Source organism: Podarcis pityusensis (genome assembly GCF_964106645.2).
Source record: "Podarcis pityusensis genome assembly, chromosome: 3".
Taxonomy (NCBI): Eukaryota; Metazoa; Chordata; class Lepidosauria; order Squamata; family Lacertidae; genus Podarcis; species Podarcis pityusensis.
Window position 1 is genome coordinate 97,637,439 of NC_138026.1, and position 24,370 is coordinate 97,661,808.

A 24,370-nucleotide genomic window follows, 5' to 3' on the forward strand; every position below is an offset into this window, starting at 1 on the left:
CAGAGCTTATACCCTAAACAAGCATGCTTAGGGTTGCAAGTGCCTTTTACAGAAAGACAGCTGCATTAAGGTATCTCAAGCTCTGGCATTAGCAGGTTTTATCCCATATCAGCGAAGAGCAGCAAGGTTTGGGACTCCATGCATGCTAACACCAACTACGTTTACATGTTTGCATGGACCAAAAAATTCTAGCTGAAATGCTAATGCTGCCATCTAGAGGAGATGAGGAGGGAAAAGGTGAGCTTTTAAATTCCTTGACTATGCTATAAATCATCCTACTTGGTAAACTTGGGCTGGAGACAAAATTACGAGAAGTAACACGGTGGGAGCCAACCTTCAGAACTGCAGACCGACAGGCTGTCTGTCAGGGAATCCGACAGAGGATCTGCAGGGCCAATCAATTCGGACCCAGCATGTACTTCTCCATCCTTGAAAGAGAAAGAGAAATTAGGACTTATTTAACTGTTACTTACTATGGATTAACGCAACTTCCACTTTCACCAAGAAAAAGAAAAGAGCTATAGATAAATGTGGCCAGGCCACAGAGGCTTCACACCCTCTCCATTCAAAACCTAACTTCTTAAATAAAAGGCTCACTGGTATTTTCACCCACCTGGGGAAAGGAAAAATTATACCTCCCCTCCCCACAATGGAAGCCCCCCACACCTGAACGGTATTTTTTTAAGCTCATAGTTGCCAACTACATATTTTGTGAGTGTGCAGTTTAGCCCTAAGTATCTAGCATCTATAAGCAACACATTCTAAGCAGCCTTCTCAGTGAAGAAAAATATCATTTACTTTAATAATAATAATAATAATAATTTATTATTTATACCCCGCCCATCTGGCTGGGCTTCCCCAGCCACTCTGGGCGGCTTCCAACACAATATTAAAATACAGTAATGCATTAAACATTAAAAGCTTCCCTAAACTTTAAATCACCCTGCTTGCCTGCAGCCCTATTCCACAAAAGAGAGCAGTTCTGAAGCATGAGTGCATTCTGGCTGCACACGTGTCTCCTTTGCGGGCATATTCCCATTTATTCATATATACAACACACCAGCACCTCTTGCAATTCATGGGGAATACATGGGTAGCTACTTAGACATGGTGGCTAGCTATTACAGCCTCCACTGTCGGAGGCAGTATGACTCTGGACAGCAAGATGCTGGGCACTGCAAGAGGGGTGAGTGCTGTTTCACACAGATGTCCTCCTTGCAGGCTTCCCACGGGCATCTGGTCGGCCATTTTGAGAACAGGGTGCTAGACTAGATGAGCCTTTGGTATGATCCAGGAAGAGCTCTTCTTAACACTTTACTGACTGTGCTAACTGTGCAAGGGTTCCCAGAATCTGGTATATGGGTGTTTAAAGACAGGCACATGTCATTCATGCCTATATGTATAGGAAATGAATGGCATCCCTAGCTAGCAGGACCGGTTGTCAGGGATGATGGGAACTGTAATCCAGAAACAGCTGGAGACCCAGGTTTGGGAAACTCTGCTTTGAGCTTTTACAAATGCAGGCAAACCAAGGTTCAGAGCTGTATTTCCTAATACCACTTCATTTATTTTTAAAAATAATTTTTTAATTGATTTTCCAATATTGACCCAGTATTACCACAGTTTTGCCAATTATGCAGATTCCAATTAATGTCAAAATAATTCCAACTGATTCCAAATTTATACAATTTAATCAAAGTGGTTTCCTGCGCTCCTTGATCAATTTTTTTTTATGCAGTCCTTACATTGTTGCAGTTCATTTTTATTATTATTATCTAATTACATTTCAGTTGGTATATTAATCATTAAGATAACGGCTGCATTTTGAGCTATTAACTATTTGTGTTAATACCTTATCTAACTTTCCAAGGATTTCAAATGAGGTGCTCTAATTATTTTCCTCTTCTCTGCATGTGTCAGTCTGAATATGTTGAATGATAAACCCCTTGGCCACTAACACCACTTTAAATAATCACAGTTTCCCCAAAATAATTATGGGAACTGCAGATTGTCTAGGATACTTAGTTGTGAGGAAACCCCTGTTTGCCTCCCACATTTATAATTCCCAGAGTTCTTGTGAAGAGGGATTGACTGTTAAACCACTCTGAAAATTGCATCTCTGTGAGGGAAATAAGGGTCTCCTAACAACTCTCAGGGGATGCAGGTGGCGCTGTGGGTTAAACCACAGAGCCTAGGACTTGCCGATCAGAAGGTCAGCAGTTTGAATCCCCACGACGGGGTGAGCTCCCATTGCTCGGTCCCTGCTCCTGCCAACCTAGCAGTTCGAAAGCACGTCAAAGTGCAAGTAGATAAATAGGTACCGCTCCGGTGGGAAGGTAAACGGCGTTTCCGTGCACTGCTCTGATTCGCCAGAAGCAGCTTAGTCATGCTGGCCACATGACCTGGAAGCTGTACGCCGGCTCCCTCGGCCAATAAAGCGAGATGAGCGCTGCAACCCCAGAGTCGGTCACAACTGGACGTAATGGTCAGGGGTCCCTTTACCTTTACCAACTCTCAGAAACCCCACGACGGGGTGAGCTCCCGTTGCTCGGTCCCAGCTCCTGCCAACCTAGCAGTTTGAAAGCACATCAAAGTGCAAGTAGATAAATAGGTAGCGCTCCGGTGGGAAGGTAAACGGTGTTTCCGTGCACTGCTCTGATTCACCAGAAGCAGCTTAGTCATGCTGGCCACATGACCTGGAAGCTGTACGCCGGCTCCCTCGGCCAATAAAGCGAGATGAGCGCTGCAACCCCAGAGTCGGTCACAACTGGACGTAATGGTCAGGGGTCCCTTTACCTTTACCAACTCTCAGAAACCCCACGACGGGGTGAGCTCCCGTTGCTCGGTCCCAGCTCCTGCCAACCTAGCAGTTCGAAAGCACATCAAAGTGCAAGTAGATAAATAGGTACCACTCCGGGGGGAAGGCAAATGGCGTTTCTGTGCACTGCTCTGGTTTCGCCAGAAGCAGCTTAGTCATGCTGGCCACATGACCTGGAAAAACTGTCTGTGGACAAACGTTGGCTCCCTCGGCCTGTAAAGCGAGATGAGCGCCGCAACCCCAGAATCGTTCGTGACTGGACTTAACTGTAAGGGGTCCTTTACCTTTACAGTTTTAACAACTCTCAGAACCAGGGCGTTTTTTCAGCCAGAACTCACCGGAACTCAGATCAGGCAGCTATCAGGTGGGCACCACTGCCATGATAAGAGAACAAGTGAGGCATTCACAGTTCCAGCACCTCTTTTTCTAGAAAAAATAGCTCTACTCAGAACCTTTAATAAGCTACAGTTCCCAGAATCCTTTGGGGGAAACCATGACTGCTTGAAGTGGTATGATGCTGCTTTAAAGGTATGGTGTGGGTGTGGCTTAAGTTCTACTCAAGAGTAGACCCACTGAAATTAATGGACCTATCTTACTAGGTTTCTTTCATTTCAATGGGTCTATCCCAAGCCCATCTTGGCCAAATGCCACCCCACATATAAACCCATTTAAAATGGATCCCTCCTCCTCCCTCCTTTCCTAAGGGAGACCCTGTTTATGTCGCCTTGACCTGACTCTCAAAAGAGTAGCTGCCTTCAAGAGCGAGGCTGTTGCTTATTCTGCCTAGTGGCATCACTGACGAGGCGTGGAGCGGCTCAGAAGTTATTTAACCTTAAAGAAATCTTCAAGCTGCTTGCTGTTAAAGAGCGCCGGGATGTTGGCAGAGAACTGAAGCAAGTCTTCTGCGCACTGTCTCCTCTCTTCAATCACACTTTCTTCAAATCGCCCTGAAACATAAAAAGCATCAACATTCTGAGAAACAATTAAGCCTTTTCTTTGCTTTATCAAAAAACAAAAAAAACCCACCACCCTACGAGAAGAAAGCCCCGAATCTATGAAGACGCATGATCGCTTTGGGAGACAGCGACAAGCTTCGCACTTCTCAAAATGCCCCCTACAATCCTGCCTTCTGCAATCAAATGATATAATCTGGCAGCGGCTCGCAGAACCCAAGATTCCACCCTCTTTAAAAGACGTGCGAAACAACACTCCAGATTAGCCAAGAGACACAAGCATATGTCCATCAGTTTCCAGAAGCTAAATGTTCTAATCCTCCTTGTCACATTATGGATGGCCACATTCTGCCTTAGCTACGGGCCTAACCCTGCGCAGACTGGATCGCCACCTAGCAAGGCTCTAACTGCACGTGTAAGTCAACGATTGCTAAAATTAAATACTGGGCGCCAATGGGATTCTTCTTCTTTTTTTAATTTCCCTTCCCCTAATGGTAATTGCTGCACCAGGATTGGAGTGGAGGGGGGGGTGGATTTTACAGAGTTTGCAGCTGGAGAGGGAAAGATTCTATTTCACCTTCCTGAACGCTGCAATCTTGGTACCAGGTGTGGGTCTCCCCCCAGACAGTTATTTAATTTTTAAAGACACACAGCGCGGTTACTAATCGCATCATTAACATCACACGTAGTTGGGCCCTCAGCTAACATAAAGGCAGAGGCTTGGATGGATGTTGAGTAGAACTCTGCTTATGGGACGCTCCCATCAGAAGGAAAGGCAATTTTCGCCCGTTTCCCTCTCCCACCTGCAGCCCCTGTGCATCCCAACTCCCCAGCCCGGAAATCTGCTCCGGAGGGCTGGAGGACTGCCCCGAACAGCTGGAGGTGCAGGAGCTGCTGGGGAAAATGGGAATAGTTAGAAACTGGCACCTCCTCCTCCCATCAAAGAGAGCCCCGACTGGATTAAAAGTTCTTACGTAAATAGGAGTCTTCCCCTCCACAGAAATGTTCTAGTCTTTTTTATTATTATTATTATTTTGTTCCCCAAAAGTGTGGTTCATTGCAATATATATGTATTCCGTATCTGTTGTCTGATTTTGACAATTTTGAGATAAGACAGAGTTATGAGATTTGCAGCGGCAGCCCAAAAGCGGAGGGAAAAACTAATGGAGGCTAATATGGCAAAGCACGATAATTTAATTGGATGATTTGATTTAAACATTTATCTGGATGCCTTTAAATGTATCAGCTCCCTTGACCATTTGTACTCTAATAAGTATTTTTGTTTTATTATTTTGTCATCTTTTGTATGTTGAATATTTAGTAGTAGTATTTTGGTCTGTTTTAATGTAAAGATAATATTAACAGTGCACATTTCATTTCATTTTTTCTGTGGTTAATAAGACCATGATGGCCAAAAGAACAACACAAAACAGTAGTAATATTTATATTCTGAAATGCTACATAAATACTTTATCTTTCGCTTTGGGTGATGAATTCAGCATTCTCAACCCCGTCAGCCTTCATTGTGGGGGTGAGAGGGAAGCAAGCTTTTAGACCTTGGCTGCGTCTACACAGATATAAAAAACTATTTAAAAAAAAGCTATAAAAAAATACAGCTCCTGTCAGGGAACTGCCATCGGAGCTAGAGGCGGAGGGAAGGCTCCAAAGGGATGCAGGAGAGGGTCCCAGTAGGGAGAGAGGCAGCCCATCTGCTGGGGAAGGAAATCAGCGTAACACCAGTGGAGAAGGGGGGCAGGTGGGGGAATCGGGGAGGAGGCTCCAAGACTCTTCGCTGGAGACCAGCGGAGAGAGTACGGGTACTCCTCTGCCCACACCCTCCCTGCGCAGAAGACTTCCGCGCAGGGAGAGTAGGAGGAGACTTGGCGTCAAACAACTTTTATGCTGGAAAAGGTTTAAGAAACGCCCACTGACGGATTCTGCCAGCGACTGAGACAGTCACGATGCTGGAGGCTGTTCAGTCAGAAAGGGTTAACCAGGTAACCTAGCCAGGAGTGGCAGCAACTTACGCACGAGCAACCCCTAAACCCATTACAGCAATCCGTCAGTCCTTGACGTTGCTTGTGCGTAGCTCCAGAGAGGCAGCACCATGAGCCAGACCGGAGGAGCCGGAGAGACGGAGCAAGCAGCTGCAGTGCAAGGTCTGGTAGAGAGAAACCGAGATTTGGAACAGCATGTAGCTCTCCTGATGGCACGGCTGGACGAAAGACGAGCTCAGGATGCTCAGGTCAGACCCACCCCCATCGCAAGGAAGGTACCGGGGCTGGTACACAAGTTTGGGGGGAAACCCCAGGACTACAATGCGTTCCGAACGGAAATAGAGTACGCTTTGGAACTGCAGCATGATGACTTTGCTAACGAGGAGCAACGGGTGGCCTATGTTGTGGGGCATCTGGAGGATGGGGCAAGGGAATGGATTAGGCCCCTTATGGCGACGCAAAATCATGCCTTGAAGGACCTTAAGAAATTCTTTCAGGCGATGGATGCGATGTATTCCAGTGACGTCCAGCAAAGTGTGACTCGGCGAGAACTGTTGGGGTGCAAGCAGGGGAGCCAGTCAGTTAGAGACTACTGGTCGCGCTTTGCAATGTTGGTCCACCGTCTCGGGTGGGATCTGGACTCTGAACCTATTCAAATGTTGTTTGAGGAGGGGTTGTCCCCAATGGTGAAGGACGAGCTGTCCCGCGCGCCCCGCCCGCAGTCGATGGATCAGCTGACCAAGGCTGTGCTTGCGATTGGAGTGAGGCAGGAAGCGCGGGCTCAGGAGAAATGCGAAGTGAGAGGGGAACGTTGCCATGACTACCGCATTCCTGAAATACCAAGACAGCTTTCCCAGGAGGCTGAGCCAATGGAAATAGGTGGCGTGCGCGCACGCGAGGTTTCAAACTCCAGTGAAGGTCGCAAGAGGGAGGGGAAGGAGTGGAAAACCACCAAGAAGTGTTTCCTCTGCCAACGGCCGGGACATTTTGCAAGGGTCTGCCCTCAAAGAAAGGCCTGGCAAGGGATGGTGGGGGCTGCTGGCTGTGAGGAGAAGGGGGACGAAGGGCAGGCGGAGGGAAACGACAGTGCCTGGCTGCCAACCAAAGGGGCCAGCAGCCAGGCCAGCAACCAATAGAAGTGCCCCAGCCTGAACCCCCCAGGGCAGCAATAGCCATAGCAGTGGTGCTAGAACTCCCGAATGGGCACCCAGTCAAGGTTGAGGGGCTGCTGGATTCGGGCAGCTCCTGCAATTTCTTTAGCAGGAACTTCGCTTTGGAGCACCAAATACACTTGCTACCCCTGGATTTTCCCTTGCAAGTGACCACCATCAATGGCAGGGAACTTCTGGGAGGGGAAGTGACACACCAGACCCCGCCAATGCGAATGAGGGTTTCCAGGCACACGGAGACCATTGCCTTTCATGTGGCCAAACTGGCAGGACCCCCAATAATACTGGGAATGAGCTGGCTGGCACTGCATGATCCAGTAGTGTCATGGCATCAGCGGTCAGTCACCTTTGGGTCAGCTTACTGTTTGGAACACTGTCTGGGGGAGGAAACCCCCAAAATGACAGTGGCTAGGGTGGCTGGGCTGGCGGTGGAAACAAAGGGAGAGGTGCCACCACCATACGCTGACCTAAAGGAAGTCTTCAGCGAGAAGGAGGCGGACAGACTACCCCCCCATAGGCCCTTTGACTGCCAAATCAACTTAATCCCAGGGGCTCAGCTCCGGTGGGTAAGCTGTATGCCATGTCGGACCGGGAGATGCAGGAGTTACGGCAGTTTATTGACAAGAACCTGAAGAGGGGGTTCATAAGGGAATCAAAGGCGGTGGGGGGCAGTCTGGTGTTCTTTGTGGACAAAAAAGGGACTAACCAGCCCAGATTAGTCGTAGATTATAGGGCGTTAAATTTGGTATCAGAACCCGTGACCTTCCCAATGCCCAGGATTGACAACATTTTAACACGGGTGAGGCAGGGGAGTACGGGTACTCCGCTGCCCACACCCTCCCTGCGCAGAAGACTTCCGCGCAGGGAGAGGAGGAGGAGACTTGGCGTCAAACAACTTTTATGCTGGAAAAGGTTTAAGAAACGCCCACTGATGGATTTTGCCAGCGACTGAGACAGTCACGATGTTCAGTCAGAAAGGGTTAACCATGTAACCTAGCCAGGAGTGGCGGCAACTTACGCACGAGCAACCCCTAAACCCATTACAGCTCCCTATTGAAATTTTCACACACTTTGGATTTCTGCTCTATAGCAGGATCTGGTGTCACATTTTTATGATGCATTTGTAACGTTATAAATTCACCTGTGTAGCTAAGATGATTATGATGACAGTAATAATAATAATTTTATTTATTTATTTCCCGCCCATCTGGCTGGGTTTCCCCAGCCACTCTGGGCAGCTTCCAACAAAGTATTAAATATACAATAAAACATCAGACATTAAAAATTTCCCTAAACTAGGCTGCCTTTAGGCGTCTTCTAAAAGTCAGATAGTTGTTTATTTCCTTGACATCTGATGGGAGGGCGTTCCACAGGGCAGGCACCACTACCGAGAAGGCCCTCTGCCTGGTTCCCTGTAACTTTGCTTCTTACAGTGAGGGAACCGCCAGAAGGCCCGCGGCACTGGACCTCAGTGTCCGGGCTGAACAATGGGGGTGGAGACGCTACTTCAGGTATACTGAACCAAGGCCATTTAGGGCTTTAAAGGTCAGCACCAACACTTTGAATTGTGCTCGGAAACATACTGGGAGGCAACGTAGGGAGCCAATGTCCCTTAAAGGTAAAGGGACCCCTGACCATTAGGTCCAGTCGTGACTGACTCTGGGGTTGCGGCGCTCATCTCGCTTTATTGGCCAAGGGAGCCGGCGTACAGCTTCCGGGTCATGTGGCCAGCATGACTTAAGCCGCTTCTGGTGAACCAGAGCAGCACACAGAAACACCATTTACCTTCCCGCTGGAGCGGTACCTATTTATCTACTTGCACTTCGTGCTTTCGAACTGCTAGGTTGGCAGGAGCAGGGACCGAGCAACGGGAGCTCACCCCGTCGCGGGGATTCAAACCACCGACCTTCTGATTGGCAAGTCCTAGGCTCAGTGGTTTAACTTTGCAGAAATAGGCTTGAAAGACTCTGGGTAACGGCTGACAAAATCTTACAGGAGTGGCCGAGTTCCAGCCATCATGGAAGCAGTTCGAGGGCTTTGTATTGCTTTGCACACTTCCACATGACTAGCAAAAACAGACTTCCCCAACCCTGTTGGAAATACACTTTTATTTATATAGTAGCTGTAATGTTCCTTGGTTATGCAATTTTCCATGCAATGCATCTCTTTGGGGGGGGGGGGGAAATATTAAAAACACAACCTTTAAAAAAGAATGAGACAGATGCATGGAAGGTAAGCTCCGCCTCCATAGCTGGAGACATTGTCCTTCTGAATACCAGCTGCTAGAACCGTGAGAGGGAAGGGTGCCAATAATAATATAATAATAATAATTTATTATTTATACCCCGCCCATCTGGCTGAGTTTTCCCAGCCACTCTGGGCGGCTTCCAATCAAGTGTTAAAAGCAATACAGCATTAAATATTAAAAAGTTCCCTAAACAGGGCTGCCTTCAGATATCTTCTAAATGTCAGGTAGTTGTTGTTCTCTTTGACATCTGATGGGAGGGCGTTCCACAGGGCAGGTGCCACCACCGAGAAGGCCCTCTGTCTGGTTCCCTGTAACCTTACTTCTCGCAATGAGGGAACCGCCAGAAGGCCCTCGGTGCTGGACCTCAGTGTTCGGGCTGAACGATGGGGGTGGAGACGCTCCTTCAGGTACACATCTGACTGGCTGCTATGAGTAGAGGGTGTTGGATGAAACAGGCCACGGGCCTGATCCAGAAGCCAGCCTCTTCTTGTGTTCTTAACTTTATACACCGAAACAGGACTTTTCACTGTAGTGTCATAATCAGTGTTCGAAATTAGCCAGGTGTTGGCGCATTTTGCACCTGGTTATCAGCCGCTTGTGACCAAGTGAAGATACCTGGGCACCAGGATGGCATCCGACATCTCCACCATCCGGACCTGCCTGCCTGGGTTTCCTTGGATCTGGACCGTTTTCACACACTAATAACCACACCCTGTAGAATTCTATCAGTTACATTTTATCTGCACAATCAGAATGAACTGCAGGAACCAAAATGCTTTTTCTGTGCAGCCTCAGCAGGAACAGTGAACAACATCATGGTTGTCACTTGTCTTCGCTTGCCCCACCCCACTGCCCCGCTCACGGTTGTGAAGAATGTTCTTACGTTATGAATGGTCCGTGTCACCATTAAAAGAGAGGGGTAGGAATAGGCCAAAATATTTGTGGATTGTCTCTGGGTTAAGCGGCTTTTCTTCTTTAAGTTCTCCAAGTTCTTTCAGTGTTTCTCAACCTGTGGGTCCCCAGATGTTGCTGGACTACAACTCCCATCATCCCTGATCACCAGTCATCTGAACTAGCCAGATGTTTAACTGAGAATCAATCACAGTCAGTCCATCATTTGAAAAATAAGACTTTACAGCCAGCTTGCCCAAAAATGGCAACTAGACATTCTGTTTTGGCGACTGAAACCTTGGTTTTAAGAGCCATTTGGCGCTTGGTTTTTATATCTGACTTTCTAACACGGGTCAGATATAAAAGACTATGCCAGTTACTATGGCCAATTCACTTCAGCCATTTAGAAAAGTTGTAGAGTCTGGGGTTTTTAAGAGGATTTTTGCCTCTGAGTGAGAGAGACGCATTATTGCTCTGTGACACATTGACTAGGATCACTGTTTGTCATTGTGTATTAGCTGTCTCTTCAATGAATGAATAAAGCAGGAGCAGCCAATGTGGTATCCTGCAGATGTTGTGACACCACAACTCCCATTATCCCTCAGCATTGACCATTCTGGCTGGGGCTGGCGTGAGCTGTAGAGATCAAGTTGTAGAGGGAAAGGATCTTATTTGTAATAATTCAAAAGCCACTAGGAGAGAGCCTCACAAGGAAGGGGAACAGGAATTTAAAATACTGGTTAAGGCTACCCTCTGACATGCACACTTAGGAGTAACTCAGCGGCATTCACTTTTGAGGAGGTGCATACGGGGTTGTAAGTTACTTTGCTGGAGCCAGATCTGGGAGCAGGACCAAAGATCAAAGAAAGCTGAGCAGCTGGGTCTATTGTCATTAACTTTTGGTTTCCATGCTCCATGCCAGCATTGTCTATCCAGTGGAGAAGGTGGAAAACTCCAAGCAAAATTCAGGAAAGCAGCATGAACTCTTTCCTCACCATCAAAGGGTTCTTATAACCCCGTGGTGCACAGGTCTCTATTGTAGCAGCACTGAAAGAACAATACATTGGCTTTCCATCTTTGAAACTTTGTGGGAACGGGGGAATTCTTAGCTCTCCACCCATTTTGCAAAGGGGGACAGGGTGCAGAGAGAAAGGAATGTAGCAGCTCTTCCGAACTACAGAAGTATTTAGAAAACATTTATTCAAGCTTCTGTGCTGCTACAGAGGTGAGGAGAGGAGAACGGGCATACTCTGGCTTCCCTCATCACCCAGAGAACTAAGCCTTGCTGGAAGTGGGCTGCCTTTTTGAGATTATTCCCATAAAGGGAAGATCAGATTGGCCCCTAGTAGTTTTTGAAGGCTTAACAACTTGCCTCGCGACGTAAGAACTGGCACTCAGAGAATGCGTTTAGGTTCATGAACGTGGCCTGCAGATGTTTGGTGGGCCCTGGTCCAGTGGTAACCAGCACTGCCTTCCACGACTTTTCTTTCAACGTGGGGTACTTAGGTTAATTGTTCTGTGGATATTCTGTTCCGTATATACACCAAGACAGGGCTAGCCAACATGGTATCCTCCAAATGGATTCCAACCCCCACCATCCCTGACTGGGAAGGTCTACAGAACAAAGGAGCACGTAACAATAGGTTTTCGTCCCTATTTTGTGTTAGAAAATGTCTTGAAAGCAGGGGAATTAGTTTTTGCTTTTTCAAAAAATAAATGAGAAAACTAACGAGCAATAACAGTCAGGCGCATCGCCTTAATTTTACTATTCCAAATGCGCAAAACATTCCAGTCTTACTCTCATCCTTCCAAATATTCGTCCGCCCTTCTATTGGGCTCTCGCTCTTGCCAACTCTTGTTCCCAATGCAAGCTGTTGTTAAAAAAACACACACACACACATCCAAAACCCACAAAACCCAATCATGACGTTGAATATTTTACAACCTCTGCTTGAGCAGAGAAATTAAACAATGCCACTTTCAGAGCACATTTTACCCAGGATTCTAATCTTGCTCATGCAACTCAATAAAAACATCCAGGGAGGTAAGGAGATGATGGTTTGAAGGGGGGGGGACTGTTTTATTCATCATTGCTTCCTTTAGGGAACTCCTCAGAACTGCTGTATTATTACAAGCATGCTGGAAATTCCATTAGAGAATTGGGACCTGCAACAAAATGTTGCAACATCAAGTGCTCCTGTTCAGAGCACCAGTCAGCCATGACCTCTTCCAAGACACCCCATTCCACCCTCCCTGCTTCCTCCACCACCAACAGACACCCAATATCCCATGCTCCCTGAGTATGATCAGTCCTCATTGAGCAGATCTGTGCTTCTGCCAACCTTGAAACTCCTCCAAGCCTGCCAGCATCTTCCTCTGGGGTATAGATGGTGCCATTTTGGCTATCTGAGGATCAGCAGTTGGAAAAACAAGCCCACCTTTTTTATTAAAAAAGAAGAGGGCATTCATCCAATTCCCAAGTTCACAAGTTTCTCTGGGGAGAGGGAGCCCTGATACTTCAGATTTGGAAGGCAAATGTAAAATTAACATGGGGGATAAATGGGGTACCTACCATGAGCAATTAGATTTTTCAGAAGGAGAACCAAAAATGAAAAAATTAGAAGAGATGAAAGAATATGTGCCAGACTGGCTAAATTATTATCCAATTAATTCAAAATTTAAGGCAAAAAAACTCACTGGGATTTAGAGAACAACAATCACTTTCAATGGCATCCCCATATCTTATTCTTATTCTTTATTAAATTTGTTAGCTGCTTTGCCTTGCCCAAGGCAACTCAAGGCAACTTACAAACACCTGCCCTTACCAGCCAACTGTACCCAGTAGGATGGAATAATACTTGCCAACTTAAATGTTTTAATACTGCTACCCTCCATGATCAGCACATGCCTCTCACAATGGCTGGCATAATCATATAAATGGATAAACAACAATGAAGCAGTTTGACACAACAACTCGTTTACACAGTTTACAAAAACCAGTAATAAATAAATAAAAATCACAATCACACCAGCTAATGTGGCAATCAGAATGCTTTCCTAAGCAGGAAGATTTTGTCTACCCTCTGAAAGATCAATGATAAAAGGAAGCCAGCCAGATGTCCCTCTCTGGGGGGGGGGGGGGATTCCCAAGGGAGAGAGTCATTGGGGAAAAGGTTCGGGATCTCCCATCCACACAACAATAAAGGGGGAGGGGTTGGTCAGGGCCTCCTGGGCTGATTTTAATGAACTTTAGGTGAATAAAAGGCAGGAGATGCTCTAGAACTTTTGTGTAGCTGGCCATCTGAAAAATCAGTATTTTCATTGAAAGCCAGGACAAAAAGTATACAGGTGTATATATAATATCTGCATCATCTGAACCATGTGCTACATAACTTCTGACACGGGGCAGAGAACTTAGCCAAATATACATGGGAAAGTGCATACTCTAATATCATCAAACATGTTTATACAGTGGTACCTCGGGTTAAGTACTTAATTCATTCCAGAGGTCCATTCTTAACCTGAAACTGTTCTTATCCTGAAGCACCACTTTAGCTAATGGGGCCTCCCGCTGCCGGCGCACAATTTCTGTTCTCATCCTGAAGCAAAGTTCTTAACCTGACGTACTATTTCTGGGTTAGCGGACTCTGTAACCTGAAGCGTATGTAACCCGACGTACCACTGTAATGAAAATGTACAAATGTTATCACACTGCGGCTCACTTGGCCACAGACCGGTGGGGCAGTGAACTGCACCATGAGAACAAACTGGGCTCTCAGGCATGCTATGGGGGGTGGGCAAGAAGGGAGGGAACTGGAGATGGAGGCAGGCAAGCAGGCCAATAGGCAGCCTTCTTTCTCACACTTCCCACGGCATTGGCAGGTGGAGAAATGAAGGAGAGAAAGAAGCTTTGTTCTCTCCTTCATCACCCACCCACCCCACCTCCAGGCTAGCAGGCTTCTTTCTCAGGCACCCTCAGAGATAGTGGGTGCTTAGGAGAGGCAGGTTGGTGAGAAAAGCAAGTCAGCGGGTGGCCCAGGTGAACTGAGGAACTTTTGGGAGCTCTAGCAGAAACAGTGTGTGTGTGTGGCTTTGGCAAGGGGGGTTTGGTAGGGGGCAGGTGGGGTTGGTGAGCATAGAGAGCAAAAGCGTAGTCCCTAATAACGAATATAGTTTGATGGGTGGCATCATTATTTGCACATATGGCACATTTCTAAGTGGGTCCTCAGCTTGCTACCTTTAAGCCTCCACTGAGTGCGGCACAGAGGTGATTCATCTCACTGCTACCTGACAGAAGATTGCAAAGATAGCACCAGGTTCTCTTCTACTGAACTATGGTCCCCACCATGAACATGGCCTTTGCATTCAGCAGGAAGAGGTGCAATTGCAATAAGAAACTGGGGAAGCCCTGGTGCATGTATTTCAAACGTCACAGCTGCCTGCCACTTTAGTGATGCAATAATTTTGTCGCTTGCTTTTGGACCACTTGCTCAGCAGCTCTGTATACTAACCAGGATGACTTTTACATTATAGAAATACATTGGCCACCCCCCTCTATTTGCCAAGTCTTTTGGGCACGTCAGCATCATGTCCTTGAACTTTATAAAAACTTAACGCTCTGTGGCAATTCGGTAGCCAAGTGTGGCCCAATCATGTTCTAGGCACGGCATGAGCATCGCAAAAAAACCCATTCAGTCTGGGCCAATATGTTATTCTGCAACGGAGAAACCCAGAGAAACTGCAAAGCTCACAGGAAAGAAAGCCTTTCTGCAGCCTGATACAAGGCTCCTTCTTGGTGCTAGCAGAAGTTGTGAGACCTAGCTAGCTCTCTCTCTTATTATGGTTGCTTTGTCCTAGCAATTCCTCTCTTGTTTAATTTAGTACAAGGGCGGCCAACAAAGTGACCTTCAGATTATGTTGGGTTCCAACTCCCATCAGTCCCAGCCAGGGTGACCTGACAAGGAAGGTGTGTGTTGCAGTCCAACAACATCTGAAAGGCACCATGTTTGCCACCTCTAATTCAACAGCAGCTCACCCAGTCGGGCAGAGCCACAATGGTAGCTTTCTGACTGCGGCATTGCTGTCACTTACTGGGAAGAGGAGGTAGCAGAGAGGTCAGTGCAGTGGGTGAGGGCAGTGGTGAAGTCAATCCGGCACTCCACAAGTGCATTTGCACCATGCCACCCTCCCAATCTTCTCTGGTAAGCTGCAGCAACCCTGCCGCCAGGAAGCTAACACTGCGGCTCTGACCCACCAGGTGAGCCCCCTCTGCCCTAACACGGACAAAATACTAAAATTTCTTATTTTTAAGAAGATAATCACACTTGGAAGTATAGAAGCCCTTTCTGTGCAATTGGGGTTATAATACCAGGAATGCTTTGCAGCCTCAAGCCCATGAGATTTCCCTTTCCTAATAATTTTTCAGAGCTAACACATGACTAACCACAGTTATCTCAACTCACAGATCAGCACAACAGCCAACTGTGGTTTGGAGCTAACCCCGTGGTTATTAAAAAACACATGAAGAAATTATGGTTAACGGCTAACCCTTGGTGCATTTCAAAAATAAAAGGGAGGGGGAATCTGCACAAATGAAGGAAGTAATAAGAAAGGCTTAAGGTACTCCGGGATATGAAAATATGGAATAAAATATTACATATGAAATAAAATATTAGGTAGTGTTGGGTCTACACCGAATCCACAGAAGTGTCTCCCTGCAAAGTTTGCAGATCTGCACTATCATTTATGTCTAAGTTTCTACAGTCACTAATAAAACTTAGCACGTGTTATAGACCAAGTATAGGGGGTGAGGAGAGGTTTGTGGGTTTTTGTTTCCTTATGCAATACCAGTTACTAGTGTTTAAAAGAGTGGCTGGGGAAATCCAGCCAGATGGGTGGGGTATTATTATTATTAAACTGATCACACACAAAATACTTCAGTTACTATGTTGCTTTTGGCAGAATCAAAACAATGCTAGCACAATACAGAACTCTGAAAATCCACAGATTTATTCACCAATCATTCCCAAATGATTTTAGCAAATTAAAAAAAAAGTATATATGCTTACCAAATACTATTGCTTTAGCAAAAGGAGGAAACAATTCTGTATGCCTGAATAAGTGTTTATGAATCTGCCAGAGTTCTTTGTGCAATTTCTTAAAGTCACTGTATCTCTTCCAAACGACTATCTGAAGTGAAAACAGAAAACAAACACCCATGAGGCAATCATTCCTGCTAATTGAGCATTTACCAAGAATGGCAGAAACCAACACAGTAGCGTATTATACGTGCCCTATGAGATCTTTTTAAAAGTCACTAAACTCTTTAACTGCAGCTATTAATCAAACCTTGCCCTTGCTGTACACCCACCCGCATCCCTGCGAAGTATCGTTCAGCCAATATATTAAGCAACAATTAATCTCCAAGGCAGTCCTTAAACTACTTAAACTACGCAAGCAGCTGCTGTGCTTGAACTTAAGCAATTTCCACCCCAATCAACCGAAAGGGCATTTGTGGATTTTGGTTAATAGAAGAAAGCTACTTTATACTGAGTCAGACCACTCGTCTATCTACCTTAGTATTGTCTACTACACTGAGTGGCAGCAGAACTGCAGGTTTTCGGGACAGTCCCCCCCCCTCCCATTTCAATTTGCTTTGTATTGTGCATTCATGATTACAGCACAGTCAGCAGAGCATGAAATTTTTAATCTCAGGGTCTTGGGTTCGAGCACCATGTTGGGTGAAAGATTCCTACATTGCAGGGGGTTGAACTAGATGATCAGTTCTGTGATTCTGTGATTTGTGGTATCAGGGCAGTTATACACAACCTTACTTTCAATACTATTTGCACCTGCAAAGGTTTCAAGGCAGACATGTTGCCTCATTCCCAGTACGTGCATCTCCTGCAGCTTCCTGCTAAAATCCTGTGACTTTTTATATCATGAACATCCCCACAGGTGTGTGTCTCGCTTTTGTTGCACTATAATAACTCAAAGGTGCCCCTCCGAACAGCAATAGTAGCAGTAACATTGCGGGAGCATTGCAAAGCAACAAATAAAGCAGAAGGATGCATAGACTATCCAGTAGAAATCCATCCCAACACTCTATTATTAAATCAATGACATGCTGCAGAATAAACCCGCAAAACAAAGACACACAAAAACCAGAAGTCTGGAGGGGCCCAACATTTCTTGTCCAGTCCTACATGAAAATGTCAGGGATTTGAACCCGGGACATTTGGCAGGCAAGGAAGGCTCTACCACTGAACTACAGCCCTTCTCTCAGTTCCTCTTTTGCAGCTCAAACATTATGCAACATGTATAAACATGGGCTGAAGAATGCCAGGAAAAGACACCCCCAGGACACATAAAATGATTTCAGGTTGCCTATATAAATTTTACTTTATACTATCACAGGCTCCTCACTTTGCTGGGCAGGAAGAAGTTCCAGGCATAGCGCTAACCTAGGGATGTGACTTCCTTTCGAAGGAGAGATCAATGGGGACTTGCAGCATTCTGTAATATCTGTTTTACTTACAAATATAAACACAGCATTCTAAAATCAATTCATTCTAAAATCAATTCAAAATCAGATTAATGGCAACCATTGGGCCAGAGCTCCGCGAAGATTGCCGAGGGAGGGAGTCAGGCTGTGCCCTGGCCAAAGGCCTGGTGGAACAGCTCTGTCTTGCAGGCCCTGCGGAAAGATGTCAAGTCCCGCAGGGCCCTGGTCTCTTGTGACAGAGCGTTCCACCAGATCGGGGCCACAGCCAAAAAAGCCCTGACTCTGGTTGAGGCCAGCCTAACCTCCCTGTGGCCCGGGACCTCCAAGATGTTTTGGTTTGAAGACCGTAAGGTCCTCCGTGGGACATACCAGGAGAGGCGGTCCCATAGGTACGAGGGTCCTACAAATGCTATCTCTACAAATGCTAGAAAACACTCTTTTTGAAAAACAAAATAAAACCGAAAGCTTGGAATCCGGAGGTTACAGTTAACTGCTGAAGGGGCAACAGCCCGTGTTGCCAACCCCCACCCTTGCAGTCACCCATAGTTGGAGGCAAACAGTTTGGCACTGTTGGCAGCACGGCCAGCGACAGCCCTTCCGTTAGACCAGGCATGCCCAACAGGTAGATCACGATCTACTGGTAGATCGTGGGGTGTTCCTGGTAGATCTCTGGCTCCTCCGTGATCTATGGTACTTCCCCTCCCCTAAAAGCTCAACAACTTTGGCCTCCCCCAAAAAGCACAAGAACTTTGGCTTCCTAAAAAAAGCTCTCAACAACTGAGGTCCATCCAACGACAATGGGTAGATCACTGCCAGTTTTTTTATACTGTGAGTGGATCACGGTCTATTGGGAGTTGGACGTCCCTGCATTAGACAGAGTGAGGCAGCTGCTTCAGGCACCAGGTGGTTGGGCAGTGGTGGCAAAGTATCAAGGGACAGAGATATGCCTTTGCCCCCTGAAATAGCCTGCCACACCCACATGTGGTGGAGGCCGCTGTCCTCCACTACTGCGGAAGTAAGATTCGATTCAGCTGCCAGTCCAGCTGGATTCTGCGCACAGAATTTTGTTTGGAGGGGTGTATCTTGTCCTTTGCCTCAGGTGGCAGAATGCATTGGGCTGGCCCCAAGGGAAGTGAAGTCACTACATCTAAATTAGAATCTCAGAGAGGGGCACACAGCATCCCAAAACGCTTCGGTCGTCAGCCAACTTTCTTTCAAAATCTATGTGTGTGTACATGTGTGTGCCTATGTCTGCACACCTGTATGACTTGGTCCCATCCACTTTGGGTTTGGGCCCTGTCCATACTGCAGACCATTAACCCCTAACAAAAATGGTGGCTGGCACAGATTGACCACTGAAGCATTAAGGAACAACAACCAGCTACTATGGCCCTTTGCCACCCCTTGGTTCAAAACCTCAACCTCATTTGCAGCAGTTATGTAGCAAACTAACATCTTCGAGCGGATGATACAGCAGAAGAGGAGGGTGCTACAAGGAATGCTAAGCATGGCAAAAGGGTGCTGTCTTGTTGTATTTCTTTAACAGCAACCAAAAGGAAAGGGATAGGGAGAAGAATAATGTCCACCCACAAGAACAGAAACAGAAAATCCACCACTAAAAATAATGATATGCTAAGAATAAGTGGTCTTTGCCTATTCCACCTAGTTACAACATTTTTGCTGGAATGAAATAATTAAGAAACCGGAGCAGCTCTTTCGTTAAGATGAAAACAAGAAACATTTGCCGATTCTTATGGTAAAGAGGGGGGGAGTAGATAAAATTGATAAGGTGTTGAAGTGAGCAAATACAATGACCCAAATTCACTGAAAAAAGTGAATCATGAAAGGTTCTTACTCTGAGGGAGGCCATTCACTTCAAAGATTTACATCGAGACTCATCCCTTTAAAGCTCTTACCACTTTACCAGAGAGGGCCAGCCCTACTACAAGGCAGAGTGAGGAAGCTGCCTCAGGTGGCAGGTACTGAAGTGTATGAGGAGCATCAGAAGAAGCCCCCTTCTGATGGGGGCAGAGGTATGTGTGCCAAGCGGCCAGCCCTGCACCCCTTAAGCTAACTTGCCACCCTTAGGTGTGGTGGAAGTGTCAGTGTTGAAGTAACAGTAAACTTCCAGCCCAGTCAGTTTCTGTAGGAGAAATGGAGATGGCCGCCATCTTGTCCTTCCCCTCAAGACAGCCCTGCCACAAATTTCTAAATAGCCACCCACTTAAATTGTCCATGGTAACAATTCTCTGAAAGCAACTAGACACAGAAGCTGCTGGGCTACTCAAATTGCAACAGTATTCAAATTAAGAATAGGCTTTCTGGTGAGAAAACTCAGTGCTAATTCAGAAGATAATAATAATAATAATAATAATTATTATTATTATTATTATTATTATTATTATTTATACCCCGCCCTCCCCAGCCAAGGCCGGGCTCAGAGCGGCTTACAAGCAATAATAAAAACAAGATGAATGATTACAACTTAAAAACAAAAATAAAATACAACCTTAAAATAATGGAACATTAAAATATTAAAATGTAGCCTCATCGCAGGAGGAGAAGGAAAAGAAATAAGAAAGAGAGGGAGGGAATCAAATTGGCTCCAAGCCAAAGGCCAGGCGGAACAACTCTGTCTTACAGGCCCTGCGGAAAGAAATCAGATCCTGCAGGGCCCTGGTCTCATGAGGCAGAGCGTTCCACCGGGCCGGAGCCAGTGCTGAAAAGGCCCTGGCTCTGGTTGAAGCCAATCTAACTTCCTTAGGGCCTGGGGCCACTAGGGTGTTGCTATTTATGGACCTTGAGGCTCTCCGTGGGGCATACCAGGAGAGACGGTCCGGTAGGTACGAGGGTCCTAGGCCGTGAAGCGCTTTAAAGGTCAAAAGCAGCACCTTAAATCTGACCCTGTACTCCACCGGGAGCCAGTGCAGCTTGAAAAGCACTGGGTGAATATGCTCCCATGGCAGAGACCCCGTGAGGAGCCTCGCTGCAGCATTCTGTACCCGCTGGAGTTTCTGGGACAGCTTCAAGGGCAGCCCCGCGTAGAGCAAATTACAGTAGTCAAGCCTGGAGATGACCGTCGCATGGATCTGAAGTGGACTGTTCCTTTTTCTAGAGCAATAATCAGGAGCAGACTGAGCAGGACCCAGCAAACACCAGGACACACCAACTAAACATAGCTGAGGGCCTCAATGCCTTGCAGATTGTGTTGCCTCTTTCCAGTCGCAATTGGCAATGTGGTTTTTAACTTGCTTTTTTCTCTCCAAAGAATTGGAAAAAACAGAAAGGGAGATACTGTTCTTTCCAGATCTTGACACTTCTAACCCTAAGAGTAAAATCTGGATGATCATGGTTCATTTATTATTATTGTTGTTGTTATTGTTATTTATTATGTAATATATATTTTAAAATATACTGCACATAATACTAGCTTTAAGCAAAGCCAACTGCCAATCAAACAAAACAATTTAAACACAATTGCACTATCTATTTGCCAGATAATTTCCCTCATCTCCAAGTCTGGAAGTCAGGTATTCCATATGGACAAATGGCAGGTTCTTTTCTGACAACAAACAGCGCATTTCACCCTGTATCTGGGCCAAAGTTTACACGTGAACAACTGTTTGGAAGCAAAGGTCACTAATGGCTCCAAAATTATAAATTATGTGTGCTGTTGTTGCTGCTTTAAGAACACAGAAGAGGCCCTAAGCCAAATGAAGGCCTCTAGGCTTCTCTATCTAGCCCTCAGGACTCTCCCAAGGCCACATCCCTCCCTGGTCATACTTTGAGTCCTCCTTGAGTGCTTTTGCCAGGCTACAATGTGTATTTCAACTCTGATAAGTGCTTCCTCCTTGCCTACATGGGGATTAGAGGGGGATGTGTGAGTAAATTAGCATTTGCTCCTGGCCCCACTTAGCACAGACCCGTGGCCCTCAGAGTGCTACCTAGAAGGGAATGCGGCCCTTGAGCTGAAAAAGTTCACCACCCCTGGAACAGTAGGTCTTGTTTCCATTTCCAAAAGATTAATGGGGAGGGGGAATCCCACTGGAATCACATCTCTGTTTAAAACAGAGCCTGTGCAATGAACTGGCTCACACAAGACATTAAGCCAAACCCGTTTGAAAAGTAATTTTATTTCATGCAGAGAAAGGTTTAGGCATCAGTCTGAAATAGTGAATGTCTTACAGTCAACTGCTGCAAACTTTCACATCAGCAGCATTTGCTGCTGCAAACAAATGCTTTTTGTATACCAGCATTATTATCTGCCTTCTGCATCTATATAAATTAAAACTCCCTGGTGATTTACCACGTATGGCACCTTAGTGTTTGCACTTTCAGAAACCATTAAGGCCCAGAAAGGAAATGCAGTACTATGCTTTGTTAACAAAGCCCTGGAGAAATGTCAAGGTTTGGGGATGGGAGCACAGCAACAGAAAGTAAACTTACAATGGCTGATAAACTTACAATGACATATCATAAGAACATAAGAAAAGCCCTGGTGCATCAGGCCAAATCCCCATATTATGCAACATCCTGCACTCACAGTGGACAAGCAGGTGCCTATGGGAAGCCCACAAGCAGGATCTGACCCGCACCAAACCCAAGCTTGTGGTTTCTTTCCTCCAAATAAATCATGTGGCAAGCCAAAAACAAACTTTATCTTCTGCTTATGGTTTGTCTAGAGAGAAACAAACCAAGAGCCCAGGTTCAGATGATGTGGCAAGCCAGACCATGGCTTGTGTATTTTAACTATGGTTTAATGGGATGTGTGAACCAGGCCTCGGTGTGCCTCATGAATGTAACACTTACGGCTAGTCTGACAAAATGGCAGCTACGCTCTGCCTCCATAGTCGGAGGCAATAACGCATCTGAAACCAGTTCCTGGAAAACGCAGGAGGCAGAGAGTGCTCTTGTGCTCAGGTCCTGCTTCTGGGTTTTCCACAGGCATCTGGTTGGCCACTGTGAGAACAGGGTGCTGGACTAGATGGGCCATTGGCTCAACCCAGCAGGCTCTTCTTCTTAGGAAGATGATAATGGCAACCTGTTTTCACGGGTTATTTCCAGTTCAGGATCCTCCTTGGAAAAGGTGAACAACAAGTTACAAACTAGAAGACGACAAATCTGGAAGAGAGTTCATTTGCTGGTCTACCTTTGTCACAGACATAAAAGGTGAAATAGAAAAGGTCTGAGAAAGCTCCTGTGATCGATGCAGGGATGGGGAACTTGTGGGCCTTCAGATTTTGTTGGGCTCCAACTCCCATCAGGTCAAACCGGCATGACCACTGGGCCAGGCATTATAGAATTTGGAGTCCAGCAACATCTGTGAAGGCTGCAAGTTCTCCACCCCCCACTGGACAAACAAGGAAAAGATTTGGCAACTTGGTTTACCCTTGCACGCAGAAAGTAGGAAGCAAACAATTTGACAATTTTGGGATAATGTTTCTGTAATTAATCCATTTTTATATTTGTTCTTACTCAATGATCCATATGCAAGGACTGTCAAAATCAATCAGGTTGTTTCAAGTTCAAATTTCCCTCGTTGATAGATAGATGATAGTTGTTGTTGATGATGATGATGATGGATAGATAGATAGATAGATAGATAGATATTTTACTAAATTTGCTATAAATAGGTGAACCAACTGAGTCTATGAAAAAATGTTTTATTTCTAGATTGTGGGTGAAGTGGGAGTGCATAATGCATCTTTCATTACGGCAAAGATCTTATTTTCAAATATTAAATATACTGTAGAAGCAACAAGGGAGAAGGCTTTGTGATATACCTACCCTGACCATCTTCCCAACTTTCCCTTCCACCCTCTTTCATCATTTCAAAATGCCTCTGCTAGAATCCCATCTCACTGAAATCATACCCACTTTATTCTCACTAAGCCTCTACTGCCAGCATACTGCCAGAACCTTGTGTCAAGCACTCCCAACTCTCCTTGACCTTACTCACCCTTTCTCACTCACCCCTCTGCCTACAGACCCATTTGCCCTTTTCAGTCCCTCTTGTCTGATTCTGCCTGCACCTTCCTACATGCTGATTTCTTGCATCATGCCCAGAAGTCTACTTCATGTGCAGAAACAGCTTTCGATCTAAAGAGAACGTGTCTTTCTCATGCAAAACATGTCGGGAAGCCTTGCATGAGGAATGTGGCAAGAAAGATTGAGAAACATTGGTTCTTCTGTTTCATGCAGCCGGGTGAGCACTTCAGCAGTACAGGAGCTGAGCATTTCCCACCCCAAAACTGCACAAGTGGAATTATATTGCTCTGGTCACAGCCTCAGGACTCCTGGCCTATGCCTGGAGGATAAAGCTATCAATGGCTACTAGCCATGATTGCTATGTTCTGCCTTCACTGTCAAAGGCAGCATGCTTCTGTACACCAGTTGCTGCAGGCAGGACTCAGGTCCTGTTGCAGGCTTCACATGTGCAGATGCACATGTGGTCACCATGACAAGATGCTGAACTGGTTTCACAGCCACACCATACATGGTTTCTCCCAAAGAATCATGGGAAGTGTAGTTTATCCCTCACAGAGGGACAAACCCAGCACCCTTAAGAAAATACAGTGCCCAGGATTCTTTCTGGGGAAGTCATGTGCCCTAACTGCATGGAATGGATGTGACCTGAATGGGCCTTTGGCCTGCTTGTGTTCTCATAAACAGCCCTCCTCCACTCATCAAAGCTTTTGCCCGAAGGTTTATGTGAAGACTTTCTCAGCTGCAAGTACCGTATTTTTCGCCCTATTGGACGCACCAGCCCATAGGACGCACCTAGTTTTCA

General features: G+C 46.1%; 1 protein-coding gene across 1 annotated transcript in view; it reads right to left on the minus strand.

The window, feature by feature from the left end:
• RPS6KC1 (ribosomal protein S6 kinase C1) overlaps positions 1-24,370 on the minus strand; it is a 97,406-nt gene that overhangs the window by 61,803 nt on the left and 11,233 nt on the right. Inside the window, exons 3-5 of the mRNA XM_081000499.1 lie at positions 16,145-16,265; positions 3,650-3,765; positions 335-428 (exon numbers count right to left, since the gene is read on the minus strand). Coding sequence (XP_080856625.1) covers positions 335-428; positions 3,650-3,765; positions 16,145-16,265 — 331 coding nt within the window. The remainder of the gene's footprint in view (positions 1-334; positions 429-3,649; positions 3,766-16,144; positions 16,266-24,370) is intronic.